We start from the raw sequence: 24,753 nt of genomic DNA on the forward strand, positions 1-24,753 counted from the left end.
GGTAACTGCAACACTTCCTCTGCATCTGGATATGAAGGGAGCCCCAGAAAAGCGGAAGAGTTGAGAGGCACACTGGGTAGGTTTGAATTTGTTTTGTTTTCAAAAATTAAACAAATGATCCTTCAGCATCATCGCCTCCGCTGCTCTATCAGGTATTGCTTCCTTCTATTTTTTGCTTTCTGTTGGGTCTGACTCGAAATAGAGACACTTCCTTCTCAGCTAGAATATTTTTATCTGGAACTGTTGTCGGTTCTTCAGATGATCCTACCACTGAATGTCCGAGTTTCATTGTCTGGTACAACCTAGACTGTGGATATCCACAAGGTTCCGGCAATAGTTTGCAGGTGCATGGATTCTTTTTTGTTTTTGTTTGGGAGGAAGAGGGAGGGCCTGGGAGCCTCTGCCAACCAGGCTTCATATTCTTACAAATGCATGTAGAAATTACTGAACTTATAGTTTTTCTAACGTCTTTTTATAAGAGAAGAAAACTTCATAGCCTCAACCATGAAGAAATCCAGTGAGTATTTGCTCAGCCTGTTTGGCATCACTGAAGTAGATATGGCCATATATTTGTATGCTGCCTAATTTGGACAGTTTCATTTCAAGTTAGTGTCAATAGCAGTCTACCTTACAATTCTCTTCTTTGTTTCTTATTCTGTGATGTAGCAAAAGTTCAAAATGGGTGTTTTAAGTTACAAGAGAGAGTTCCTTGGGGCTGTCTTGATTTCATTTACTAAGTATAACTTCATTATATTTTAAGGCAGGGAATATTGACTTTAAAAATAAGTTAAGCCAAGTTAACTTAACATAATTTAAGATCTAATGAAACTCTCTTAGCTTTTAATCAAAAACATATACCACCTTTTTGGTATATATCAATTCCCCTACTATTTCTTAAGGGAATAAATTGTCATGAGTCTCATTAATATTAGTTATTTAAGAGTGAATGATATTTTCTGAGAAACTGTTTTTTATTTCAATAGTGAGTCTTATTTAGAATATAATGTATTACAAGGTAGTGATATTAAATATTAAAATACCTAATTATTCCTCTTTCAATTTTAATACTTACAGAATTTCAAATATTAGAAGGTTTCTTACTATGGTATGTCATATTTATATTTAAATGCTTTGTCAAGAGGAAGTTTTCATTAAATGCTTATTGAAAATGGATAATTTACTGGGAGTATATTTGTGAATTCTTGACATATGAATAGAAAGATTAGAGCAAAAAAAAAAGTTAAGTAATCATTTAGGGTCAAAATAGTAGGTTACTGGAGTCCCAGAAATTTTGCCTCCCATTCTGGGGTCCCTCCACTATCAAAAGCAGAGCCAGACCAAGTGAATTGGTACAGAGTTAAAAGAGCCTAGATGTTTATATTAGGATGTTTCTGTTAGATGTTTAAATTAGGCAATTTAATCTAAAAGGGCTGATGGCTAGAACACTTACACATTTCATGATTCAAAATTTTACATACCTTTAAATGGTCTTGATTGTAACTTACTATTTCTGGTATTTTTGAATTTTATGAATGAAATGACTACCATTCTTACAGGAGAGGTAAGAAAAAAAAGAAAAGAAAAAAAGAAAGACAGGAAGTTGACTAGGGAGTAGCAGGTCCAGACAGTTTGAAAATAGAGAACATGAAGTGAGGTTGGATAAGGTGTCTGGGTTAGAGGAGAAGTGTGAGACTAAACAAAGGAAAAAGTTTAGGGCTTGTTTTTAAAGTGAGATGTTTCAAATGCACCTTGCAAACTAGAACTTGATCCTTAACTGTATTATTTTACTTATCTGTATGTTTGAGTAAGTTTAACAAAAATTACCATTTTGAGCTATTAAGTCAGACACTGTACATGATTCTTTGGAATATTTCTTTTATAATTAAAAAAATTCAAATACGTACAAAAGTAGAGAAAATGATTGATGAATTCCCATAGGCCCACTGTCCATACAAAAATGTATACCACCTTATGTAACTTTCACCTCCACCCTCTGAGGTATTACCAACCAATCTCACAGATTAGAAAAGGGCTCAGAAATTAAATAGTCCAAGTCACTTAAATAGATAGTGGCCGGGCCAAGATACATATGCCTTAACTCGCAGGCCCCAGCTCTTAGAAGCTGTGCTGCATCCAACTTGAAGTACACCGTCCCTCTGGGTCCTCGGGTGCACGTCAATCTACTACAACTTCTCTTCTACCGTCTTGTAGGAAACGGAGAGGGAAAAGCGTCTCTTGTGACCAAGGCCTCTGTTTCTCTGCTCCCAGACTGTGTAGGGCATGGAGCTGGAGAACTATGAGCAGCCGGTGATTCTGAGAGAGGACAACCTCCGCAGGCGTCGGAGAATGAAGCCACGCAGTGTGGCGGCCAGCCTGTCCTCCATGGAGCTCATCCCCATTGAGTTCGTGCTGCCCACCAGCCAGCGCGACACCAAGATTCCGGAAACCGCGCTGCTGCACGTGGCGGGGCACGGCAACGTGGAGCAGATGAAAGCCCAGGTGTGGCTGCGCTCAATGGAGACTAGTGTGGCCGCGGACTTCTACCACCGGTTGGGTCCGGACCACTTCATCTTGCTCTACCAGAAGAAGGGACAGTGGTACGAGATCTATGACAAGTACCAGGTGGTGCAGACCCTGGACTGCCTGCGGTACTGGAAGATGCTGAATAAGAGCCCAGGTCAGATCCACGTAGTACAGCGGCATGCGCCCTCCGAGGAGACCCTGGCCTTCCAGCAGCAGCTCACCGCCCTCATCGGCTACGACGTCACTGACATCAGTAACGTGCATGACGACGAGCTGGAGTTCACACGCCGCCGCCTGGTCACACCTCGCATGGCAGAGGTGGCAAGTCGCGATGCCAGGCTCTACGCCATGCACCCCTGGGTGACATCCAAGCCCCTCCCTGAGTACCTGTCAAAGAAGATTACCAACAACTGCATCTTCATTGTCATCCATCGCAGCACGACCAGCCAGACCATCAAGGTCTCAGCTGATGACACCCCAGGTGCCATCCTCCAGAGTTTCTTCACCAAGATGGCCAAAAAGAAGTCACTGATGGACATCCCCGAAAGCCAAAATGAGCAGGATTTTGTGCTGCGTGTCTGTGGCCGGGATGAGTACCTGGTTGGTGAAACACCCATCAAAAACTTCCAATGGGTTAGGCACTGCCTTAAGAATGGAGAAGAGATTCACCTAGTGCTGGACAGGCCTCCAGACCCAGCCCTGGATGAGGTGAGGAAAGAAGAGTGGCCACTGGTAGATGACTGCACCGGAGTCACCGGCTACCATGAGCAGCTGACCATCCATGGCAAAGATCATGAGAGTGTGTTTACTGTATCCCTGTGGGACTGTGACAGGAAGTTCAGGGTCAAGATCAGAGGCATTGATATTCCTGTCCTACCCCGAAATGCAGACCTCACAGTTTTTGTGGAAGCAAACATCCAGCATGGGCAGCAAGTTCTTTGCCAAAGAAGAACCAGCCCCAAACCCTTCACAGAGGAGGTGCTCTGGAATGTATGGCTCGAGTTCAGTATCAAAATCAAAGACTTACCCAAAGGGGCTCTACTGAACCTCCAGATATTCTGTGGCAAAGCTCCTGCACTGTCAGGCAAAGCCTCTGCAGAGACTCCCAGTTCAGAGTCCAAGGGCAAAGCTCAGCTTCTTTACTATGTAAACCTGCTACTGATAGACCACAGGTTCCTCCTGCGCCATGGGGAATATGTGCTCCACATGTGGCAGATATCTGGGAAGGGAGAAGACCAAGGGAGCTTTAATGCGGACAAGCTCACGTCCGCCACCAACCCAGACAAAGAGAACTCAATGTCCATCTCCATTCTTCTGGACAATTACTGTCACCCAATAGCCCTGCCTAAGCATCGGCCCACTCCTGACCCCGAAGGTGACCGAGTTCGAGCTGAAATGCCCAACCAGCTTCGAAAGCAACTAGAGGCAATCATAGCCACTGATCCACTTAATCCCCTCACAGCAGAGGACAAAGAATTGCTCTGGCATTTTAGATATGAAAGCCTGAAGCATCCCAAAGCATATCCTAAGCTATTTAGCTCAGTGAAATGGGGACAGCAAGAAATTGTGGCCAAAACATACCAACTGTTAGCCAGAAGGGAGGTCTGGGATCAAAGTGCTTTGGATGTTGGGTTAACAATGCAGCTCCTGGACTGCAACTTTTCAGATGAAAATGTCAGAGCCATTGCAGTTCAGAAACTGGAGAGCTTGGAGGACGATGATGTTTTGCATTACCTGCTGCAGCTGGTGCAGGTAGGGGATGTTGGCTTTATCAAGGGAACTGTCCTCAGGAATTTATTTGCATGTACACAGGCACCCCATTTAGATACCCTTTGTTCTGAGCTTCATGATTGGTCAAAACAGCTCTAATGAAGCCACCTCAAAAAGAAGGAAACACTTCCATTTGCTATTTTACTGTCTTTAAGGGTTTGCTGACAAGCATTTTAAAGACATCAGTACGATATTTTGTTTTGTAGGAAAATTGGTCCCATGGAAATATTTTATTCTCATTTATTATTTTAAGGATAGATTCAACTTATTGAATGCTTTCTTATGTCAAGTTTCCAAGTGATTTACATGCTTTTTGTGTGTTATCTCATTTAACTCTCCCAAAGACTATGATAGTGGTCAAATTAGTATTTGCATTTTATACATAAAGAAATTAGGGAACAAAGAGGCTAAGCAATCCAAGATCACATACTTTGAAAGAAGCAGACCAGAATTCAAATGTAGGAGGTCTGATTTCAAGCCCTGCCCTTTTCACTGCCCACAAAGAGTGAGCTAAAAGAGATCTTCTCCGCCCCACCCCACCCCATGAGTACTCCAGTTCATAGAATAACAGCTCATAGCTGGGTAGAGTCTTGAAAGCTCCTCTCCTTAGACAGGTCCAGGGCTATGTTTCCACTCCAGTTCTCATGATGTCCCCTGGGGCCCTGAGAGGCTCAGTGATATCCCTGAGGTTTAGCTAGGAAGTTAAAGACTTAAGGAGCAGCAGTTCTCCTGCTCACTCTAGCAGTTCTCAAATTATGTTGTAATGTTTGAAAAGATAAGGAAATAAAGGAATTGGAATATAAATGTCATTTTAGAGCCCAGACATGTCCATTCATTAATTCAACAACCCATACTGAGAAGACTGACATTAAATGAGTACATACACAAACATGTTTAATAACAGATTGTGACAAGGAAAAACAACAGAGTATTATGAGAAAAAAGGGGGCCAAGGATGCTTAATTTCAACTGAGGAATCCAGGCATACAGAGTCCAGAGTTATATCTGCCCCAAGATCTTTAGGATAAGTCAGGCTAAATTTTAGACTCCAAACTGTTACTATAAATATTTATTGGAGGGCTGGGGTTGTGGCTCAGTGGTAAAGAGCTCTGGCATGTGTGAGGCACTGGGTTTGATCCTCAGCACCACATAAAAATATATAAGTAAAATAAAGGTATTGTGTCCATCTACAACTAAAAAAATGTTTTTAAAAATATTTGGGAAGTCCCTAGAATTTTCTGACAAACACTTTGGATATTCTCAACTTTGAACCTTCACCTTCCCCTCATCAGATACTTGAAATGTTACGTTTGGCTCTTTCATCTATTAAATATGGCCACTTTTTATTTTTTCTGCCCACTAGTTCAGATACTGGCATAACAGTAGAGAATTTTAGAATAATTAAAGGAGCCTCAGTGTTCTGGCTCTCCATGACAAAACTAACATCAAACAAATTTGTATATCCATTATTCTAAATCCCTAGGCTACTATGAATTATTTTTCATTGTCATTTTTATAAGTAAACCTTCCCAAATTAGGGATAAATAATGTTCTTCTTGGAAACATTTTAAATGAAAAAGGTCAATAAGTTATATTAACAATGAATTTGTGGTCTTAAATTTGAAGAAGAGTAGTCATTTGTAAAACTATTTGAGACATTTTCACATAAGACTAAATGACTCATTCCTAATTAAAATGGTCTCCTAGCTGACTTTACAGAAGTGAAACACAAAGGTCAGAAAGACTCACGTTCAGTTTAGAAACTTAAAATGTATTTAAAGTAAGTACTAGTGGCTAAATAACCACATTCTCAGAATTAAGGTCTTACTTAGATACAGCTATCATGGTACCTATTTGACCACACCCATGAACATTTTCGAAAGCAAGGGTTATAATTGAAACATTATGGTTAGTATTTATCATTTCCAAATTGCAAAACCAGAGTAAGAATTATGAATCTTACTAAGAAAACTCCAGGCACCAAAATATTAACTAGAATGGGAATTTCTTCCTGTTCCTTAGGGGAAAAAAAAAACCCAGACTGTTTGTATTTGATAAAGAAACACTCTGATATATTCAATTTAAAACTCCTTCAGTTTTACACCTAAGACATACCTTCTAACTTTATATATGCAGTTATGCTTGTTAGTTTAAAAAATTATGAACTATTTTAAACCTATAAAGAAGTAGAGAAAATAATTTAACAAACATTTAGACTCCAAACTGTCACTATAAATATTTATGGGAGGGCTGGGTTGTGGCTCAGTGGTAAAGAGCTCTGGCATGTGTGAGGCACTGTACTCATTGAGATTTAATTTTTTTTTCATTTTATTGTTTTTTCTTTTTTCTTCAGCAATTAGAGCTATCACTTAATCAATATTCTCTACATTAGGGGTTGGGGTGTAGCTCAGTGATAGAATGCTTGCTAGCATGCATGATCTCCAACATGGCAAAAGAAATAAAAATCAACCAACAACATGAAAAATAGAGATGAAAAGCAAGCTCTACCTGAGGAAGAACATAAAATCAGGGATTTTTCTGGGGAAAAAAGAAAAAGTAAAAGCTCTCTATATACACAGTGTGGCAGCAGGTAGTGACTGTTCTGGATTGATCTAGACCTGCTGTCTACTTGCAATGAGAACCTGTGAGACAGCTCAACGATTTGCCATGAGATGCTGAAAAGAAAGCTCTAGGGTTTTTAGGATCTTCACTTCTAAAGAACATTCTTCTCCTTAAACGCACTAATCGCCACTGTCCTTTTCATGTAACAAGTCTCCTTTCTTCTATTTCATGGGTTTGTTCTAGCCATCTCCATCTTTCCTCTCTGTCCACCTGTAAATCAGGTCAGCCCCTAATGGAGCCAATGCCTCTGCCTCTCCACTTCTGAAATTACTAAAATCATGTGACTCTGAGCTAAGACGTCTGGCCTCTAATCCCACTTCTGTTACTACTCTGTGATCCTAAGGAAGTGGTTCATTCTGGTCCAAAGAGTCTTCTGGAAGAATGGATTCAAGTGACTCATCGGATTCTCATCTCCCTAGCCATAAAGACCCACTCAAGCACATTGCCAGTTTTTCTCCATTTCCTTTTTTCCTGACCTACCAACATAGAATACAGTCCTACTAATGCCAACGTGTTCTTCCTTCAGGCCGTCAAATTTGAACCATACCATGACAGTGCCCTGGCAAGATTTCTGCTGAAGCGTGGCTTAAGGGTAAGTACTTCCACCTTGATAATGGCATGACATTTTAGGTCACTGAGAATTGACCGACAGACCTAGAGCATTAGTCATAATAATTTCGACCTTCTTGTACCCACCTCAGAACAAAAGAATCGGTCACTTCTTGTTTTGGTTCTTGAGAAGCGAGATCGCTCAGTCCAGGCACTATCAGCAGAGATTCGCCGTGATCCTGGAAGCCTATCTGAGGGGCTGTGGCACAGCCATGCTGCAGGACTTTACCCAGCAGGTCCAAGTCATCGAGATGTTACAAAAAGTCACCATTGATATTAAGTCACTCTCTGCTGAGAAGTATGACGTCAGTTCCCAAGGTAGAGCGGCTGTATTTTCCTGGTTATCTTTCCAAATGCCTTCATCTCCAAATGCCAGAATCATTATGATTCTTCTTTGGGGAAGCCAAGTTTTAGTTTCCTAAAGGCAGCCAAGAACACATTTTTTTATTCTCTTGTCTGCGTGGAGTAAGTAATTTCAAGTTCTCCTTTTATAAGTTAATGACTTTTAAAAACTAAACATATATTGTTAAGAATAAAGCTATGATAACAAACATTAAACTATTTGAAAATTAAAAATCACTATGTAGTGTCAGGTATAATTTTGAAGAACACTTTCACACACAAAATAAAGGAGTAGTTATTTTCAAATCTTTACCTTTTCCTCCTTATCTTCAATGTATATGTCATTTTTAAACGTTCAGTCTTTTAAGGTAATAAATTCTGGAAGAGTTATGTTAAATATTTTTACATTTCTTCATACATATATATCTCAGAGTAATATATGTATATAATAATAGATAATGTTATATATTAATATTTTATATGAATTATATATTAAGATAATATGTAACATATTATATATTGATGTATAATAATATATAAATATATATAATCCTTTGTATATATACACACACACAAGACCCCTCCTCTATGAAGCCACTTCCAGTGTCCTCTTATCCCTATCCTAAGAAGTCCTGTGCCTGCCCTAAGAAATTTAACCACTTCTTGTCTGTAGTCCCATAAGTTCAGGTTGATACCACATTAAATTATGGTCATTAATACACCTTTCTGACCCTATAAGCTGTATAAACCTTGAAAGTAGGGAATATCTCTTGATTTTCTGCACCTAGACCTAGCACTGTGCCTCATGATAGACACTTACTCATGTACCTAATCACATTTTAAACTTTTGAATATTTTAAATATCTACTTTTTCCCTGTGACCCTTTCCCAGTACACAAATAATGTTATCTCCTAAAAATGATAACAGTAATAATATTAACCTTATGTCTGTGCTGGCCTCCATTCTATCTGCTGTACATAGAGTAATTTTTAATTTATGTATTTTGCCTTGAAATTTTTGAGATTATCACATCTTCTATACACATCTTAACTTCCTCTTTTGAAAAGAATTTGCAGAACTTTAACCTAACTATTTAATATTGTCTTCAAATGTCTGTTCCCCAAATCAGATGGCAGTTCAAAGTTTCACATGCTGGAAAGAAGACTAGAATTAAGTCCTTATCATTACCCTCAGAAACTCCTCCCCATATCCTGTACAGCATTTGTGTGCTATCCCACTTATGTTCACATATTTCCATCCCCCACTGTGAAACATGTGCCTGGTTATATTGTCATAGCAAGCCTAACTTATCTTGCCACTTCAAGTAGTTAGTTCCTCAAAGGCAGGATTCTACCCAATCTTCTCCTGCTCCACCCCAGACCAAATATATAGAATGCTGTAAGTAAATATGGCCTCAGGAAATGTTGTAGATAATATTGGTAATTTCTTGAATTCATATAACTCTTTTGTGCTTTTGACAATTACAGTTATTTCACAACTGAAGCAAAAGCTTGAAACCCTGCAGAATTCTAATCTCCCAAAAAGCTTTAGAGTTCCCTATGATCCTGGTCTGAAAGCAGGAACCCTGGTGGTAGGTATCACTTGGATGTCTATGTGTGGTTTATATGTCTTTCAATGTCTGGAGTGCTTTCTAGGGTCCAGTGCTTAAAAGTTGATGTTTATATAGAGACAGGGAAGTTGAAGAGTCCATGGTCAAGCTTCTGCTAATAATCATTAGCTTCTGAAAGCTTCAAAACCAGGTAATTTTCCTTCCATCTTGTTTCAGATTAGCTTATTGAGATATCCTTTATGTACAATAAAATTTGTGCATTTTAAGTGTATAATTTGATGAGTTTTGACAAACATATGCTACCATATAACCACCATAATAATCAAGGTACATTTTAAGATATATTATGGAAAAAGTTCTTTCAAGTCACAAATCAACTGACCATATTATGTGCAAGTCTACATACAGGCTCTCTGTTCTTTTCCATTAATCTAAATATCTGTCCTCAGATCAACATCACACACCCTTGGTTACATTCAAATAACAAACCACATTGTGAACATGTAGAATCTTATAGCGGTACACTTCTATTAACCTCCTCCCAATTCTTTGTACTTTTTTGTCATGCTGTTAACTTCTACAAGTGTTATAAACCCCCCAATGCATTGTTATTATTTTTGCTTTAAACAAAAATAGATTGAAAAGATTAAGCCCTTTTAAAATGTTTTCCCCCATATTACCATTGGGCTACTCTTCACTGCTTTGCATAGACCCAGAATTTCTAGCTGGTATCATTTCCCTTTGACCTTTAACATTTTATATACTGTAGTTCTGCTACTAATAAATTCTCTCAGCATTTGTTTATCTTAAAAATTTTTCATTATATCTTCATTTTAAAAAAATATTTTCACTAAATGAAGAGTTTTAGATTGATGACTTCTTCTTCTTCTTCTTCTTCTTCTTCTTCTTCTTCTTCTTCTTCTTCTTCTTCTTCTTCTTCATTTTCTTCTGGCTTGAATATTTTCTGATACTAATTCTCTGTCCTTATCGTTAACTGTATCTATATAACATATATTTTATTTTTCTGTAGGCTTCTTCTACGATTTATTTAATCACTGGTTTTCACAAAATTGAATCTGATGTGCCTTCTTTATGTTGAGTCTCCTAGAGAGTATTGAACCTTTGACTTGGGGGTTGATAGCCTATCACATTTGGTACTTTTTCAACTAATATTTTTCCTGTCCTCTCTTTCTGAGACTTTGTTGCTATGTTTTAGACTGCTTGCCCATGGACTCAGTCTAGGTTGCCTATTTCTGTTGTGTAGCCTCAAAAGGGTCCTGAGCAGTCAACTGTTGCAATAAAAGGGTTCACTTTATTTGTCTTCCTTCTCTCAGGGGTCACAGACCTCCACTGCCTGCCACCAATGTCTGAAAAGAGTTATTTCATATATTTTGCCTAGTCCTATAGTTGTGTGTGACAAGACAGCAACTCCTATCATGGTTAAACCACAAAGAAAGGAAAACCTTCCTCCCTTACATGATTAATTTTATATGCAGTTACTAGTAAAATGGCCCCTAGAAAAAGCATATATCATCTACTGTCCATTTAGAATTATGGTGGGAATTATGATATATTAATACAGATTTCAAAGTGTTTGCTCTTTTAAAAGACCCCATCAGTGAATTTCATCACCATGTATATCCACAAATAATTAATTTAACAATGAATAAATAAATAAATAACTATGGGTAAATGACAGAAAGACCAATAGAGGGAAGAGGAAGAAGAGGTACTGGGTCTTAATTAGAATAAGATATATTCCATACTTGTATGGTTATATCAAAATGGATTCAACTGTCATGTATGGCTAAAAAGAACGAATAAAATATAATAAAAATTGTTTGATCCATGGAGAATTCACCTTTGGCTAAAACTTGTATGTTGTTTGGTTTTAGTTTTTATTTTTGAATGATGCCAAGTCACGTTTCCTCTTCCTTAAATTTGTTTCAGTGTGTCGGGTGGAGGGATGAGAAAGGAGTGTTGTACTTGACTGCCCAATTTTCCATTAATTTCTGTTAAATTTTATCTTGTTATCTTTGGCCTATTGCATCTGCAATAATAGCTTTTTAGACACTGTAGTAGCATTAGAATTTTTTTTTAAAGCTATATCTTAGAGGGAGGCCAAACACATAAATAGATAATAGTGAAGTTTCTCTGGATTAAAGGGAATGTGGGAGTACCAGTGTCCTGTGGGAGAAGCACAGGGCAGAATCTGTCACACCTCATGGCGTCAGCGTCTCCATAGACCCTTGAGCTTCCTTGGAACACAGTTTGAGAACCATTGGTTGAAATGTGGTGAATTTGCCCTCAAAAAAAAAAAAAATTCTAGATTTGGTGAGAACATCTTCATTTTTCCCAAAGACTGAAAATCATTTTCCACCTGGTTATTTACAGTGAGGCTTTGCCAGAGAATCTGTGTCTCCACAATGTATATGCAGTGTATGTAGGAAACATGTGACCGCTTTCTTACAGATTGAAAAATGTAAAGTGATGGCCTCCAAGAAAAAGCCCCTGTGGCTTGAGTTTAAATGTGCAGATCCTACAGCGCTCTCCAATGAAACAATTGGAATCATCTTCAAACATGGCGATGATCTGCGCCAAGACATGCTTATTTTACAGGTAGGCTGATGTTAAGAAACATTTTCAATTATCTGAAAAAAATAATTCTGTATTAGATTTAAAACATGCCTTCTACCAAATTTCATCCTTATTCTGTTCTTTCACATGATAAACACTGTTCAAAAGCTACATAATATAGTTTTAGTGTGAGGAATATGGCTGTGGAATGTTAGATACCCAATCCCATGAACATCACTGTTCTGTCCATTTCTTGAAGATGCACATCCAACATTCCCAAGAAACCAGATACACCCCCCTCACCTCGCCTCTTTTTCATACACCCCCTTCTGAGCTTGGTAACATCAAATGTAACCACATACACCTGCAGCACCCAGTTTATTCATAGACATATCTACACACTCATAGGCACTCTCCTTAGATACATTCCCTCTGATGCACATACACAAACTCAAGAGAATGATTTCATGGGAAGGAGAGAGAAGGTGAACAGGGAATGAGAAATTGTACAAAGTGAATGTGTTATTACGGCAAAGCTGAATGGCCAAGGTATCGATGCTGATCATTTTCATATTTTCTGACATATCTGTATAAACTTTAGCTTCAGAAATCTGTAAAGTTGTATTCCCTGGATTTTATTTGCTCAACATTGTATAGGTAACAATTTCTAAAACTTAATATGGTTTATTTGAAATAGAGAAATCCTATTAACTTAAAAGTAAGCTATTAAGAACTGGTCATGTTTTCAATTCTAAGATTCTGTTTTTACTTATTTCTAATATGGAAACAATAATACCCTTGCTTTGCTTTCTGTCAAGAATGGTATGAGTATTGTCCAAGAAGTGGTTTTTCTAGTTCCTTTTATTGTTTTTTTTATTAATTTTGTTGGTGCATTATAATTGCACACAATCTTGGATTTCATTGTGATATATTTATATGTGCACATAACATAATTTATTCAGTTTCATTCTCCAGAACCTCCCATTTCCTCCATCCTCACTCCCTCTGATCCCTTCCTCTACTAGTCTCCTTCAGGAAATATTTTTAAAAAGAAAAGAAAAAGAAATCCTTCAATTCTTTTTCAGGTTAATTCAATTTCAAATTAATCTGTAAGATTTCTTGAATTGTTCAAAGATGAGCAATTCAAAAACACAAAAATTTGTCTGTTATTTCTCTCATTTTGAGGGAAAGTTTGCCCTTGTCTTTTGTGTCCTTTGGTTTATTATTGAGGGACAAGTTTGGCAGCTAAAGGAAAGTTCTCTAAGTCTTTGTTCCTTCACCTGCAGAAAGGGAATAATAATCATATTCCCAATATGAGGTTAATGCAAGAACCACACATAAAAAAACACCCAATAAATGTTAGCTATTATTATCATCATTGTTGTTACCGTTATTTAGGTCTAGCCTGAGTGTCTTGTGGATATTAGAGTAATAGATATGTGTCAGGATATTAGAGTTATGGTGGGAAAATATCCATGGCAGAGTAGAACATACTGAACAGGTAGATAATCAAACATGACTAAAACCTACTCCAGAAGAAATCCAAAGTACATCTCAGACTGAAATTAACAGATGTGCAATGAGGGGAAATTTGAGAGTACCAAGATGATCAATAAAAGTAGTTTTTACTTAAAAATTTTACATTCACTTAGATATTTTGTGTTACCAGATAAGACTGCTGTTTTTTTGAAGGATAAAAAAAATATATGAAGTAAATACACCTGTGTGTGTGTGTATGTGTGTGTGTGTGTGTGTATATACACACACACACACATATATATATAATAGAAACTCTTCTGTTTTGATGCCCAGATTCTACGAATCATGGAGTCCATTTGGGAGACTGAATCTTTGGATTTGTGCCTCCTGCCATATGGTTGCATTTCAACGGGGGACAAAATAGGTATGTGATTACCTCAGGAAATGAATATACCACTCAGCTAATTTTAAAAGATCATAGTTCCCTTAGTGTAGGCATTTAATAACTGAAAAAATAGGATCATAATCCATATAAAGAAGAAGAAAATGTTCCCAGGCTGGTGAATGTGCCTCTCAATTTAATATGGATATGTTGAAAATACATGAACGCATGATTCAAGTCCTTGTGACTGTACATGGAAATGATTTCAGTAAGAACTTGTTCCCTTCTCTTTACTTCACCTCTAAACTTTAACTCATTTCATTACACATTAAATTTTTCTCTCACAAATAACATTTAACATTAGACAGAAAGATCTGTCACTTATTTTTAAATTCCAGAATTCACATTATTAAAACTATTACACACTCTACTCTTAGGTACTTTTATAGACATTTAATATTTTAGTTTCAATCAAACATACTTTTATATAAGCTTCTGATATGAGAACAGTGCAAAACCATTTACATTTGACCCTATAATTTAAAAAGGAAAAGGCACAGAGCCCTGGGTGAGGTAGGTTATTCTCAGCACATAACTGTCTTTACTCACTGCTGATCAAAACCAACCCTTCCCCTTGCATTGAGGGATATTGCAAGAATATCCCACACAACTTTCTTAAAAAAAAAAAAAAAAAAAGCACAGATCTGGAAAACAACCCTCTCATTTACTTAAAAACAAACACAAAATTGGGAAGCTGAGGCAAGAGGATCAAGAGTTCAAAGCCAGCCTCAGCAAAAGCGAGGCACTAAGCAACTCAGTGAGACCCTGTCTCTAAATAAAATACAAAACAGAGCTGGGGATGTGGCTCAGTGGTCAAGTGCCCCTGAGTTCAATGCCTGATACAAAAAAAAAAAAAAGTCCCCTCTGTTCTCTACTCAACAAAGACAAGTTGCCCCCCCTCTGGGTCAGGCGCTAGGCCCCCTTCTCCATCAAACTCCTCATCCTCAATGTAGGAATGATCGAGATCGTGAAAGATGCGACAACAATTGCCAAAATCCAGCAAAGCACAGTGGGCAACACTGGTGCGTTCAAAGATGAAGTCCTGAATCACTGGCTCAAAGAAAAATGCCCCATCGAAGAAAAGGTGAGCTGTGCCTCCCCTCTGCAGAGGTCCCTTACAACTTGTCATTTATAAAGCAATAGTGGTTCCAGGTTTTCAAAGGATTTTTCAGTGTCTTGCATCCCCATATATTGGTGAATCCTTTACTGGTGAGGAGGTGGGGAGGTTTGAGGGCTTTTCCCTGATGACACAGCACATCTATGTAAAACAGAAGTGCTCAGTTCCCAACCCCATGATCATTATCTTTGGCTTTGATTCCCAGGCACATTTTGTATCTAATTTGGTTCTGTAAAATAATCTGTTAGCACTTTTTATGGCTATTTTTTGTTGTTGTTGTTCGGCATCGAGATTTAGTTACTCTGTATAAATTCTTTCCTACCTAGGAAATACCGCATGCCCGACGACATAATTTATAATTTACCACTGCACTCTAATATAAATGGTAAATTATGGATGGGGAAAATGTCAGTTCCACCATCTTCTGAAGTGCATATGCTGAATCCTTCACAAGCTGTGTGGTTGGGCTGTTTGGCTGTCATCTAAAGTTCTACCGCACAGGATTAGCACTTCTCATTTGCATGGTTAGCAGTCATTTGGGGAGGAAATATAATTAGCAGTACTTATTAATCTGTTATACATGTGGATTTGTGAACCCATGCATACTTGTAAATGGTCACAAGCAAAACATGTTCACTGATGGAGAAGAAATTACTATGGGTTCCACATTCTTGTGAGCAAGTGATGCATGCAGAGGAAGCAAACGCTTTGATTAAATTTCTGTTGCCCTTTGACTCATGTGTCCTCCTCGTGCTGTTGTGATGTATTGAATCTTCACCTAAAACATAAGCAGAGCAATGTGAAAATTGGCGCTTGGTAGATATAATGCTAATGAAATCAGGCACAAGTAACTTGCTCTCTAAAACTGGTTCCCAGAACAGTGTCTTTCTGGAAATCATCTGTAATAGATTCATGCTGCTCTTTGTAGTTAGAAGACAATTAATATTCTGATGCATTTTAATTAGTTTCAGGCAGCAGTGGAGAGATTTGTTTATTCCTGTGCAGGCTACTGTGTGGCAACCTTTGTTCTTGGAATAGGCGACAGACACAATGACAATATTATGATCTCAGAAACAGGTGAGTTTATCTATTGCAGAATAACTTATTGTGGCAAAACACACATAACAAAATTCTCTATTCTAACCATTTAAGTGTGCAGTTCAGTGGACACTGAGCACATTCACATCGATGTGCAAGCATCACTGACGTCCATCTTCAGAATTTTTTCATCTTCCCCATCTGAAACGCTGTCCTCATTAAACACAGCCACCCCATTCCCCCACCCTCCCATCGCAGAGAAATTTTTGAAGGGAGTTCAAGGCCAGAGCACAGAGTGAGAAGTTATTATTGTGTAGGGACTCTAGTGCTGTGATCACTCTACAGAGACCACCCACCTTGAGGGCAAGGACTGAGTAAAGGAGGAAGAGGCCGTTAGAGCTAGTAGAGTAGCTAGTACAGCTAGTAGAGTAGGGCATATCTCAGGAACTAATGAAGGTAGGGGTGATCAACAGTATCAGCTATTTCAGAGAAACGGTAAAAGAGGGGGAAAAAATCTCAGAGATACCCTCAAATCTGAAATGTGCTAGGGGCAGTGACAGACACCTGTAATCACAGCAACTCAGGAGACTGAGGCGGGAGGATCTCAAGCTCAAAGCCAGCCTCAGCAAAAAAAAAAAAAAAAAAAAAAAAAAAAATAAGGCACTAAGCAACTCAGTGAGACCCTGTCTCTAAATAAAATACAAAATAGGACTGGCAATGTGGGTCAGTGGTCGAGTGCCCCTGAGTTCAATCTCCAGTATCAAAAACTTAAAAAATAAAAATAAAAAAGACTAGGAATGTGGCTCAGTGGTTAAGCACCCCTGTGTTCAATCCCCAGTACTAAAAACGGAAAAAAAGTGAAACATTCTGTCTGCCTAACTCACCCCACCTTGCCAGTTCACTGTCCAGTCTAACAGTGCCCAGTCGTGGCCACCACACCATGAGACTTTTCTATATGTGATTTGAACCAATTTCAGAGTAGAGTCTGAAAAAAGCATGAGAGGGGAACAAATTGCTTACTCCCTGTGAGGATCGGAATAAAACAAAATAGGCAATACATTTTTGGACTATAGAAATGATAAAGGACCAATGAGAAGAAGTGATGTGGAGAAGGTGTGGTGGTAAATATTGACCCAAAGAAGTTTCAAAATGAGTTATTTCTATTGTGGGACTTGGAAGTACAAGTCAGAGTACAACATCAGGCTATCCTGAGTTACATGAAGGGCTTAGGGGAGTTTTAAGTATAATGGTGACATATTAGCCAGAGAGTTTTGATTTCTAAAAATAATTTTGAGGTGATAATTTTTAACTTTTTAGTGCCATTTGTCATCTAAAGAACACCAGAAAGATATCAAGAACAAACATATTTGGTTCAAAGAACACTTTGTGGTTACTACTTTCACACACCTGCTAAGACCAAAAATATGACAGACTAGTAACACATGTAACAGATGCTTTCACCCAAGATAGCTCATGTTCAGGCCACTTAAAAATTATCTCAAGAAGTGAAGTGTTATTACAAGCATGTATGCTGGTGTAATAATGTCAGATACTCTTTTTCTTTTAAGGAAACCTATTTCATATTGACTTTGGGCACATTCTTGGGAATTATAAAAGTTTCCTGGGCATTAATAAAGAGAGAGTGCCATTTGTGCTCACCCCAGACTTCTTGTTTGTGATGGGAACTTCTGGAAAAAAGACAAGCCCACACTTCCAGAAATTTCAGGTATGTCACCCCCCTCTTTATTTCCTACTGAGAGTACCAACTAAGCAGGTGGTGTGTGCATCTGCTGCAGCTTTTACCTCCCAGCCCACTTGGAGGCTCCTCTAGCCTCTGCCCCCATCCCCTTCCGGCATGACCAACCTACCTCCTCCCAGTTGCCTCTATTCATTCATTCCCCAAGTGCAAGACTGTGCTTCTCAGCCATCTTCCCACCTAAAACCAAACAGGAAGTAGAAACACTCCATAAGCAGTGGGACTGGCAAATACAGAGCTCAGGTTGATGCTGGTTCTGAAGAGGCCTTTAAGGAAGGGCACCTAGTGAGAAATTTAGCCATTGGATATTTATCTATTGAAGACACCGACAAAGGATTAAAACTTCGACAAAGGATCAAATACTTTTCAGGGCACTCAAACAATTGTGAGCTTCACTTTTTGCTACACATGTGTATTTATCACACTACTAGCACAGATTCTTGTTGTGCCACCATATGCATATGTGTGTCTTGCTTTTGTAAAGGGCGGTCTCTTCTCTCCTTGGAAATCTCAGCAGTGTGACCACAGGTTCTACAAACAACTCTGGTTGGTCCTGCTTCCTTCATGATCCTACCATCTCCCTGGGAGTGTTCAGATTCTACTTCCTTTCTCGTTCCTGCCTGGTCTGTACCCAGTTTTGACTATTGAATATTTCAGATATCCAATGGAGAACATTTCGCACTTTGAAACTTAATAACTGTTCGTGGACAACACAAAACAGAGACAAAGAGCCATTATTTGATGTGTCCATTTGCCTTTAAATGAACTCCCACCCACCCACTCACCTACTCACCTTCGCCTCCCCCATACCCTGCCACCATGGTAGTCTTAAGCTTGGTTTGATTTGCAGTGGACATCCCAGGGACAAGTGCTTTTCCTGAGTCTCCTCTTAAGTCCACTGTGACCCTTGGGAGATGATATGGCTCTTGAACTTTCTTGGGACAGGTACTCAGATGTGTTGATTTGTAACCTGTGTGTTCTGGTTTGTTCTGGCTGGTTTTGCATCTGGTAATTACAAGACTCACCCTCCCACAGCTCCAGTGGTGTTGTCAGAGAAACTGAGATCTCTGTGACCAGATGGTTTTAGGATTTTTACAGTGTGTTTTTCTGTATAAACTCAATTGAGTTTTAGACTGTTTCCAGGGACTTGACACATTTCAGTCCTGTTTTTCTTTAAAGTTAAAAATCATATATTTTGACAACTTACTGGAAGAGATAATGGTTCAAAAAAAGAACCTGGAAGAATTTCACCATTTAAAGGAGGAAAAACACTCAGTTCTACTTTCCTGGAAGGGAGGTTCATCTGACGAGTTTCAAGCAGCCATGGTAAACTGTGATTCAGAGATTCAGACAAATCCAGGAGCTTGACTTTATCCACTGGCTCTCCTTCTCTCTGGATGTACCGTCTCTTCCTTTTTTCCAGTGATGTTCTCAAGGCTGACTGCACATTTGTTCTGTTGCTATCGATGTCCCTGTCAGGCCCATGTCAACCTTAAGATCCCAGCAGCAACTCCCTTGACTTTTGTTTTGGCTGCTGTAATTATTTTTCAGTTTCAAAACATTCTTTAATGAAAATATCTTTGTTATGAGGAGGCCAAGGAAAGATTTCCTGCCCCTACCAGCAATTTCCACCCAAAGCTATATTCATCTGCTCTGAGCTTTCTTATTTATTTATTTTTTGTACCAAAGATTGAACCTAGGGACACAACCACTGAGCCACATTTCAAGCCCTTTTTAATTATGTTTTTATTTTGAAACAGGTCTCAGTAAGTTGCTTAAGACCTCGCTAAGTTGCTGAGGCTGGCTTTGAACCTGAAATCCTCCTGCCTCAGCCTCCTGAGCTGCTGGGATTGCAGGCATGTGTCACCATGCTTCAGCCTGCAGTGAGCTTTTGCCCAGTCTGTCCTCTTGGGAAGAGCTATTCTTCATCCTTTGTCACCAAAGCTTGTTTCTCAGGCTGTTAAAACTTCCTTCATTAAAGCAACACCCTAGTCAGTGGGCACCACCAAAAACACATCTTTGTGAATTCTGTTGTCCTTCCATGTACCCAGGTTTTGAAGCACTTTTCTGCATTTTAAGTGCCTGTGAACATGCCCACATTGAGCCTTAAACACAGATAGAAAGCAGAGTGTAGCCTGGTGGGTGAAAGGACAGCTCTTGGAGCAGACAAACTTGAGTCTGAATCCTAGCCCTGCTCCTTAATTGCCTGTGTATGATGAAAATTACTTTCCCTTTCAGAACCTTGCTTTCTTCTTCTGAAAGGGGAAGAAGAGCTGCCTCGTGTGGTTTTTCCAGGAATTATTTATTTGCTTGTTATCTTTTAATAAAGATAAAAGGGTTATTTAGCTCAGAGTTCTGAGGATTCCTACCCAAGTTCAGGCAGCCCCACGTCTGTGAGCATCAGGTGAGGGCACTGGGTGGCAATGGCAAGGAGCACTTGTTGGAGCAGAATGCTCACATCTGCAGGCAGGAGGCAGAGGTAGGGGTTATTTAAATGAAATATGGAGCATGCTTAGCCTAGACCCTAGACAGTAGCAGAGACTCAGTAAGCCACTGCCAGCCTGGTTATATACATCACAGTAGGTTTTCAGACTTTGAAACTTTTAAATTGAGAAACGGTTTTCAAAATGAGGTGACATGTAGAACATGACCAAATGGCATGTTCTGGTTAAAGAGCAGACGGAGTGTACCCCCACCTTCTGCTTTCCCTTCTACGCTCCCCTTCTTTGCTATCCTCCCTTCTTGTCCCACCATCTTCCTCCCTCACAAGAAAAGGATGAACACCATCATATTAAATTATACACACACAGAATTTCCAAAATTTCCTCATTGACAAAGACAGGCAACCAAACCTTCGTTGTTCAACTCTGCCCTTGGACAATTATTTTTTCTTTTTGTTTCCTTTTACATACTACTAATGCAGGGGTTTCTGTTTCTGAATTGTATGTTTCCTTTTTAAATTGAAGTTCTTCAAGCTCAGGGACCATGTCTCTAAACTCTATCAACAGTGTCTCATAATCTTGTAGAATAAAACAGCCAGATTTAGGGAAGTGTCATATCCAGTATTTTGAATTAAAGGTGTCTTCAGTTCCAGCCAGTTGCCAAGTTTGACCCTATAAAGTTAATTAAGACATGCTCATATTTGATTAATCTGTTAAAAGGGTGGAGAGAAGTTGGCCCACTTTTTGTTAAGGGTGAGGTGAGCTTTCGCCACAAAGAATTAAAAACATGCATTTGCTGGTGACCAGAGGAGGGAAGTAAGAGAACTGAAAGAGGAAGGCTGTGCTTTATCTCATCTCTCTTCTTTCCAAGGTAGCTAGTTTAGCCTGGGACTGTATTCGTAAGTTACTTCTTGAATAGGGGTGAGTTCAGGAACAAGCTAGAATTAGAGAAAACCAAGGCCCACCGTGTGAACTTCAAGTTATCTGTCAGTCTTTGGAGCAATGTCCTACACACAGGGTGTTAAACTGACATATAGTAGTGATGACAATTTTGATAAATAAATTCCATTTAGAAAAATCTCACCCTTACTGAAAATATTTTTTTTAAAGGTAAACTGTGGTTAACCCCCTGATAATTTATTTCAGATCACTTTATTTTACATTTCAGTCAACAGCTATAGAGCATACGTAGCACATAAACACATTCATATCAGCGGCAAATGAAATATAAATTCCCATTTATTTGTATTTATTTGATGAGTTTTTTCTAAGTTTAAAAGTAGTGAATGCTTCTTTATTAAAAACAAAAGACAGCAATGTATTCTAAAATATCAGTAAGCTATCAAAACCCTGGTGTCTCACCTTCTAAAGAACACTGTCAACATTTCAGTGTTTTTCCTTCATTTTATTAAGTAGTATTTGGTCTTTTAAAAGGTTGTAGATAGGGCTGGGGTTGTGGCTCAGTGGTAGAGCACTCGCTTGGCATGTATGAGGCCCTGGGTTCAATCCCGGTACTACATAAAAATAAATAAATAAAGTAAAAAAATCCATTGACAACTAAAAAAATATTTAAAAAAAAAAGACTGTAGATAATCAGAGTTTTCTCAAAAACTGAAGTTAAGAACTAGATAAATTAATCCCTCCCTTCAGACTTCCACATAATGATAGTTTTGTCACCTTGAATAAAATCTGAATTTAGAAGTTTGGCCTACAAGGCCCATGCCGAGGGGCCTACCTGCTGCAGCCTCATCCTGGGGTCAGCACCGCCACCTTCATCCGCTGCCTCCCCCTACCCCTCATGTCAGTGAGTCTCTGCCTTCCACATCTTCCACTATCCCGAGCCGTCTCCCTGGTCAGGCTTTCTGTCCAGAAGGCCCTCACTGCCCTTAAGTCTCATTTAAATGACATTCTTCAGGGGAGCCTTCCAACCTACCCTCCTGTTAGGCTTTGCCACAGCCTCTTCCTCATTTCCAGCACTATCACAGTGATTTGTGCCAATATGTGGCTTGACTCTCCCTTCCCAGACAGCGGGCTGTGTGCAGCAGGGCCACATGGGTCCTGTGTCCCTTATGTGGAGCCTGAGACTCAGTGAGCACTCAGAAAGTGTTTGCTGAGTGAAGGAGCAAAATGGGGAGGGGCAGTTCCTGCACAGGGAGGAGTGGGGTTCATTCTGGCATCTTCCTTCCCTACCATACGTTGTATTCTGAGTTTGTGAAATAGCTCCTCAGGCACAGATTGACTAGCTACCAGCATATGGAAGGTCATAAGTCATCACAATGCAGGTAACAACACATCCACACGTCAGATGAGGAACTAACCCTAATTATGAAACCCAGTGTTTTACTAAATAATACAAATATGGAAGTGCCATTTGATGTCTATTCACATTTGTGTGGAGATTTCCTTACTGAAATAAATATTACTTTCCCCCCCAAACAGGACAGTAATCTATGCACAGAGAACAGGACATGGAGTACACACGTGTAGGAGGTGTCCTATATGGGACAGTTTTTCGGGAACGTGAACAACTTGTTCTTTCAAAAATGATTATTTTAAAGATGTTCTCTGCACACAGTCGACCCTAAGCAAATGTATGTAGATAAATCTGGTCATCAGGTGAAGTGAATAATATTTGTAGCCACAGTTGTGCAAAACAGGCAGTTTGAGGAATGTCCCTAAATGGTGCTTGCCCCTAGATGTCACTGTTAAGAAGCATTTCATGAAATAGTCTGGAGTCTATTTATTGTGTTATTTTAACCTAGGCTGACTATAGTTTCCTTGCCAGTTTGACCAGGCCTTGACTGTTTCCAGTCCCAGAAGTCTTGTCACCATTCTAGGATGACAAGGCTCCAGGCTCAGCTGCATGCCCAGTCCCTTTGCGGAGTCCTGACCTGGGAAGTTTTGATTTTTTTTTTCAATTGTAGATGGACACAATACCTTTATTTTATTCATTCATTTATTTGTTTGTTTGTTTATTGGATGAGGATCAAACCCAGTGCCTCCACACATGCTAGGCAAGCGCTCTACCACCAAGCTACAACCACAGCCTCTGATGCAGGAAGTTTTTAAGAACCTTTACCCAACTGAAGTCTATCTCTGCTGTAGCCTATTCTACCCCTGGAGCCCAGGTTGGTCTGTTTGTGCCTCAGTTCCTCCACCAGAGGCCTAACCTACCTACCTCTAGGTCCAGGGCCCTGTCCCCTCCTAACCCCAGCCCCAGGGACCACAGAGACCTCACCACCTGAAACTCTTCTAAAAACTGCAGCCACTCACCATTACTTCCTTTCTCTGTCTCCCCTTCCTACGAGTGGGAGTCCTCGCACTTGTGTACAACTGTGACCTGTGACCTGCCAGTTGGCCTTTCTCAACCTCCTACTCCATCCTGTTGCAGTCACCAGGCCCTGTTCACCACATCCAAAATAGGAAACTGATTCTCATACTCTTACTAAAATACCTGCTCTATTTCAGGAGCTGTGCCAGGCACAAAGAAGGGTCAAGTATCGCCCTCAAAAAGGCACCATGTCTTTCCAGCTTAATTCCCTTCATATATAATTGTCCTCCAGTTCCTCCTGGTTTTTAAAGAGGTGAATCTTGCCCAAGACTGAATTTGACTACTGCATATCAAGCATCCATCCATCTCACCTACGTAGCTCAGCTACAGTTTGGCAGACACTGCTGGGCGGAGGCACAGCCCCAGAATGCACTAAGACCAAGATGTACATTACTTTGTGCTAAGGAATACTTTGTGCTAACAGTGGTTTGCAGAGGGAGCAATTAATCCTGCACTGGAGGATAGAATTATTCAGAGAAGGAAGTGTTTTTATCGAGCCTTTGGGGCTGAATTCAATTTTATTTTGTCAGACTCATTCAGGGAAAAGAAGGAACATTGAGACAGAATAAAACTAACATGAGCGAGTGCATAAAGTTAGAAAAGTACATACAATCGATATTTAGGGAGAAAAAGTACAATACCCCAGTATGAATGGAACATAGGTTTCTATGGAATGTGTAGTAGAACTTGAGTCAAGAAAGGAAATTTGGATCCAACTTAAAATAGTGCATAGGCTGGACTAGAGGGTAGAGAGCGGAGCAAAGCAACGATGTCATTTGGAGCTCAATCGATTAACAATTATTCTAATTAAGGTCTATTATAGGTCAAGTGGGAGATGACAAGTTCATCTGTCACATTACACAAAATGTGCTGAGCTGATTAAGGATTCACTCTTGGGATTTTTAACCTGGTGCATTAGTTAGGTCTCATCAATCCCAGTGAAGAGACTCTCCATACTTCACTCTCTGTGTTATGGATTGGAAGACACTTGCCTAGAAGGGTCCAGCAGCAGCTACATATAGGGGGTTGAATATGTTGGTGTGAAATTTCCGCTAGATGCAGACTGTGTGAGCTTGTCAGATTGTAAGGACTTTGTTTAGCTTATTGAGTTTGATCACTATTCTAGAAAAGATAT

General features: G+C 39.4%; 1 protein-coding gene across 1 annotated transcript in view; it reads left to right on the forward strand.

Annotated features, from left to right (window-relative positions):
• The first annotated feature begins 412 nt into the window (after positions 1 to 412).
• The window catches only part of PIK3CG (phosphatidylinositol-4,5-bisphosphate 3-kinase catalytic subunit gamma), a 31,532-nt gene continuing 7,191 nt past the window's right edge, over positions 413 to 24,753 (forward strand). Inside the window, exons 1-10 of the mRNA XM_081287257.1 lie at positions 413 to 517; positions 2,212 to 4,275; positions 7,442 to 7,507; positions 7,617 to 7,842; positions 9,355 to 9,458; positions 11,910 to 12,056; positions 13,827 to 13,917; positions 14,889 to 15,019; positions 16,018 to 16,129; positions 17,659 to 17,816. Of these exons, the coding sequence (XP_081143383.1) occupies positions 2,281 to 4,275; positions 7,442 to 7,507; positions 7,617 to 7,842; positions 9,355 to 9,458; positions 11,910 to 12,056; positions 13,827 to 13,917; positions 14,889 to 15,019; positions 16,018 to 16,129; positions 17,659 to 17,816 (3,030 nt within the window). The 5' untranslated portion in view covers positions 413 to 517; positions 2,212 to 2,280. The remainder of the gene's footprint in view (positions 518 to 2,211; positions 4,276 to 7,441; positions 7,508 to 7,616; positions 7,843 to 9,354; positions 9,459 to 11,909; positions 12,057 to 13,826; positions 13,918 to 14,888; positions 15,020 to 16,017; positions 16,130 to 17,658; positions 17,817 to 24,753) is intronic.

This window comes from Spermophilus citellus (genome assembly GCF_964194105.1).
Source record: "Spermophilus citellus genome assembly, chromosome: 3".
NCBI lineage: Eukaryota > Metazoa > Chordata > Mammalia > Rodentia > Sciuridae > Spermophilus > Spermophilus citellus.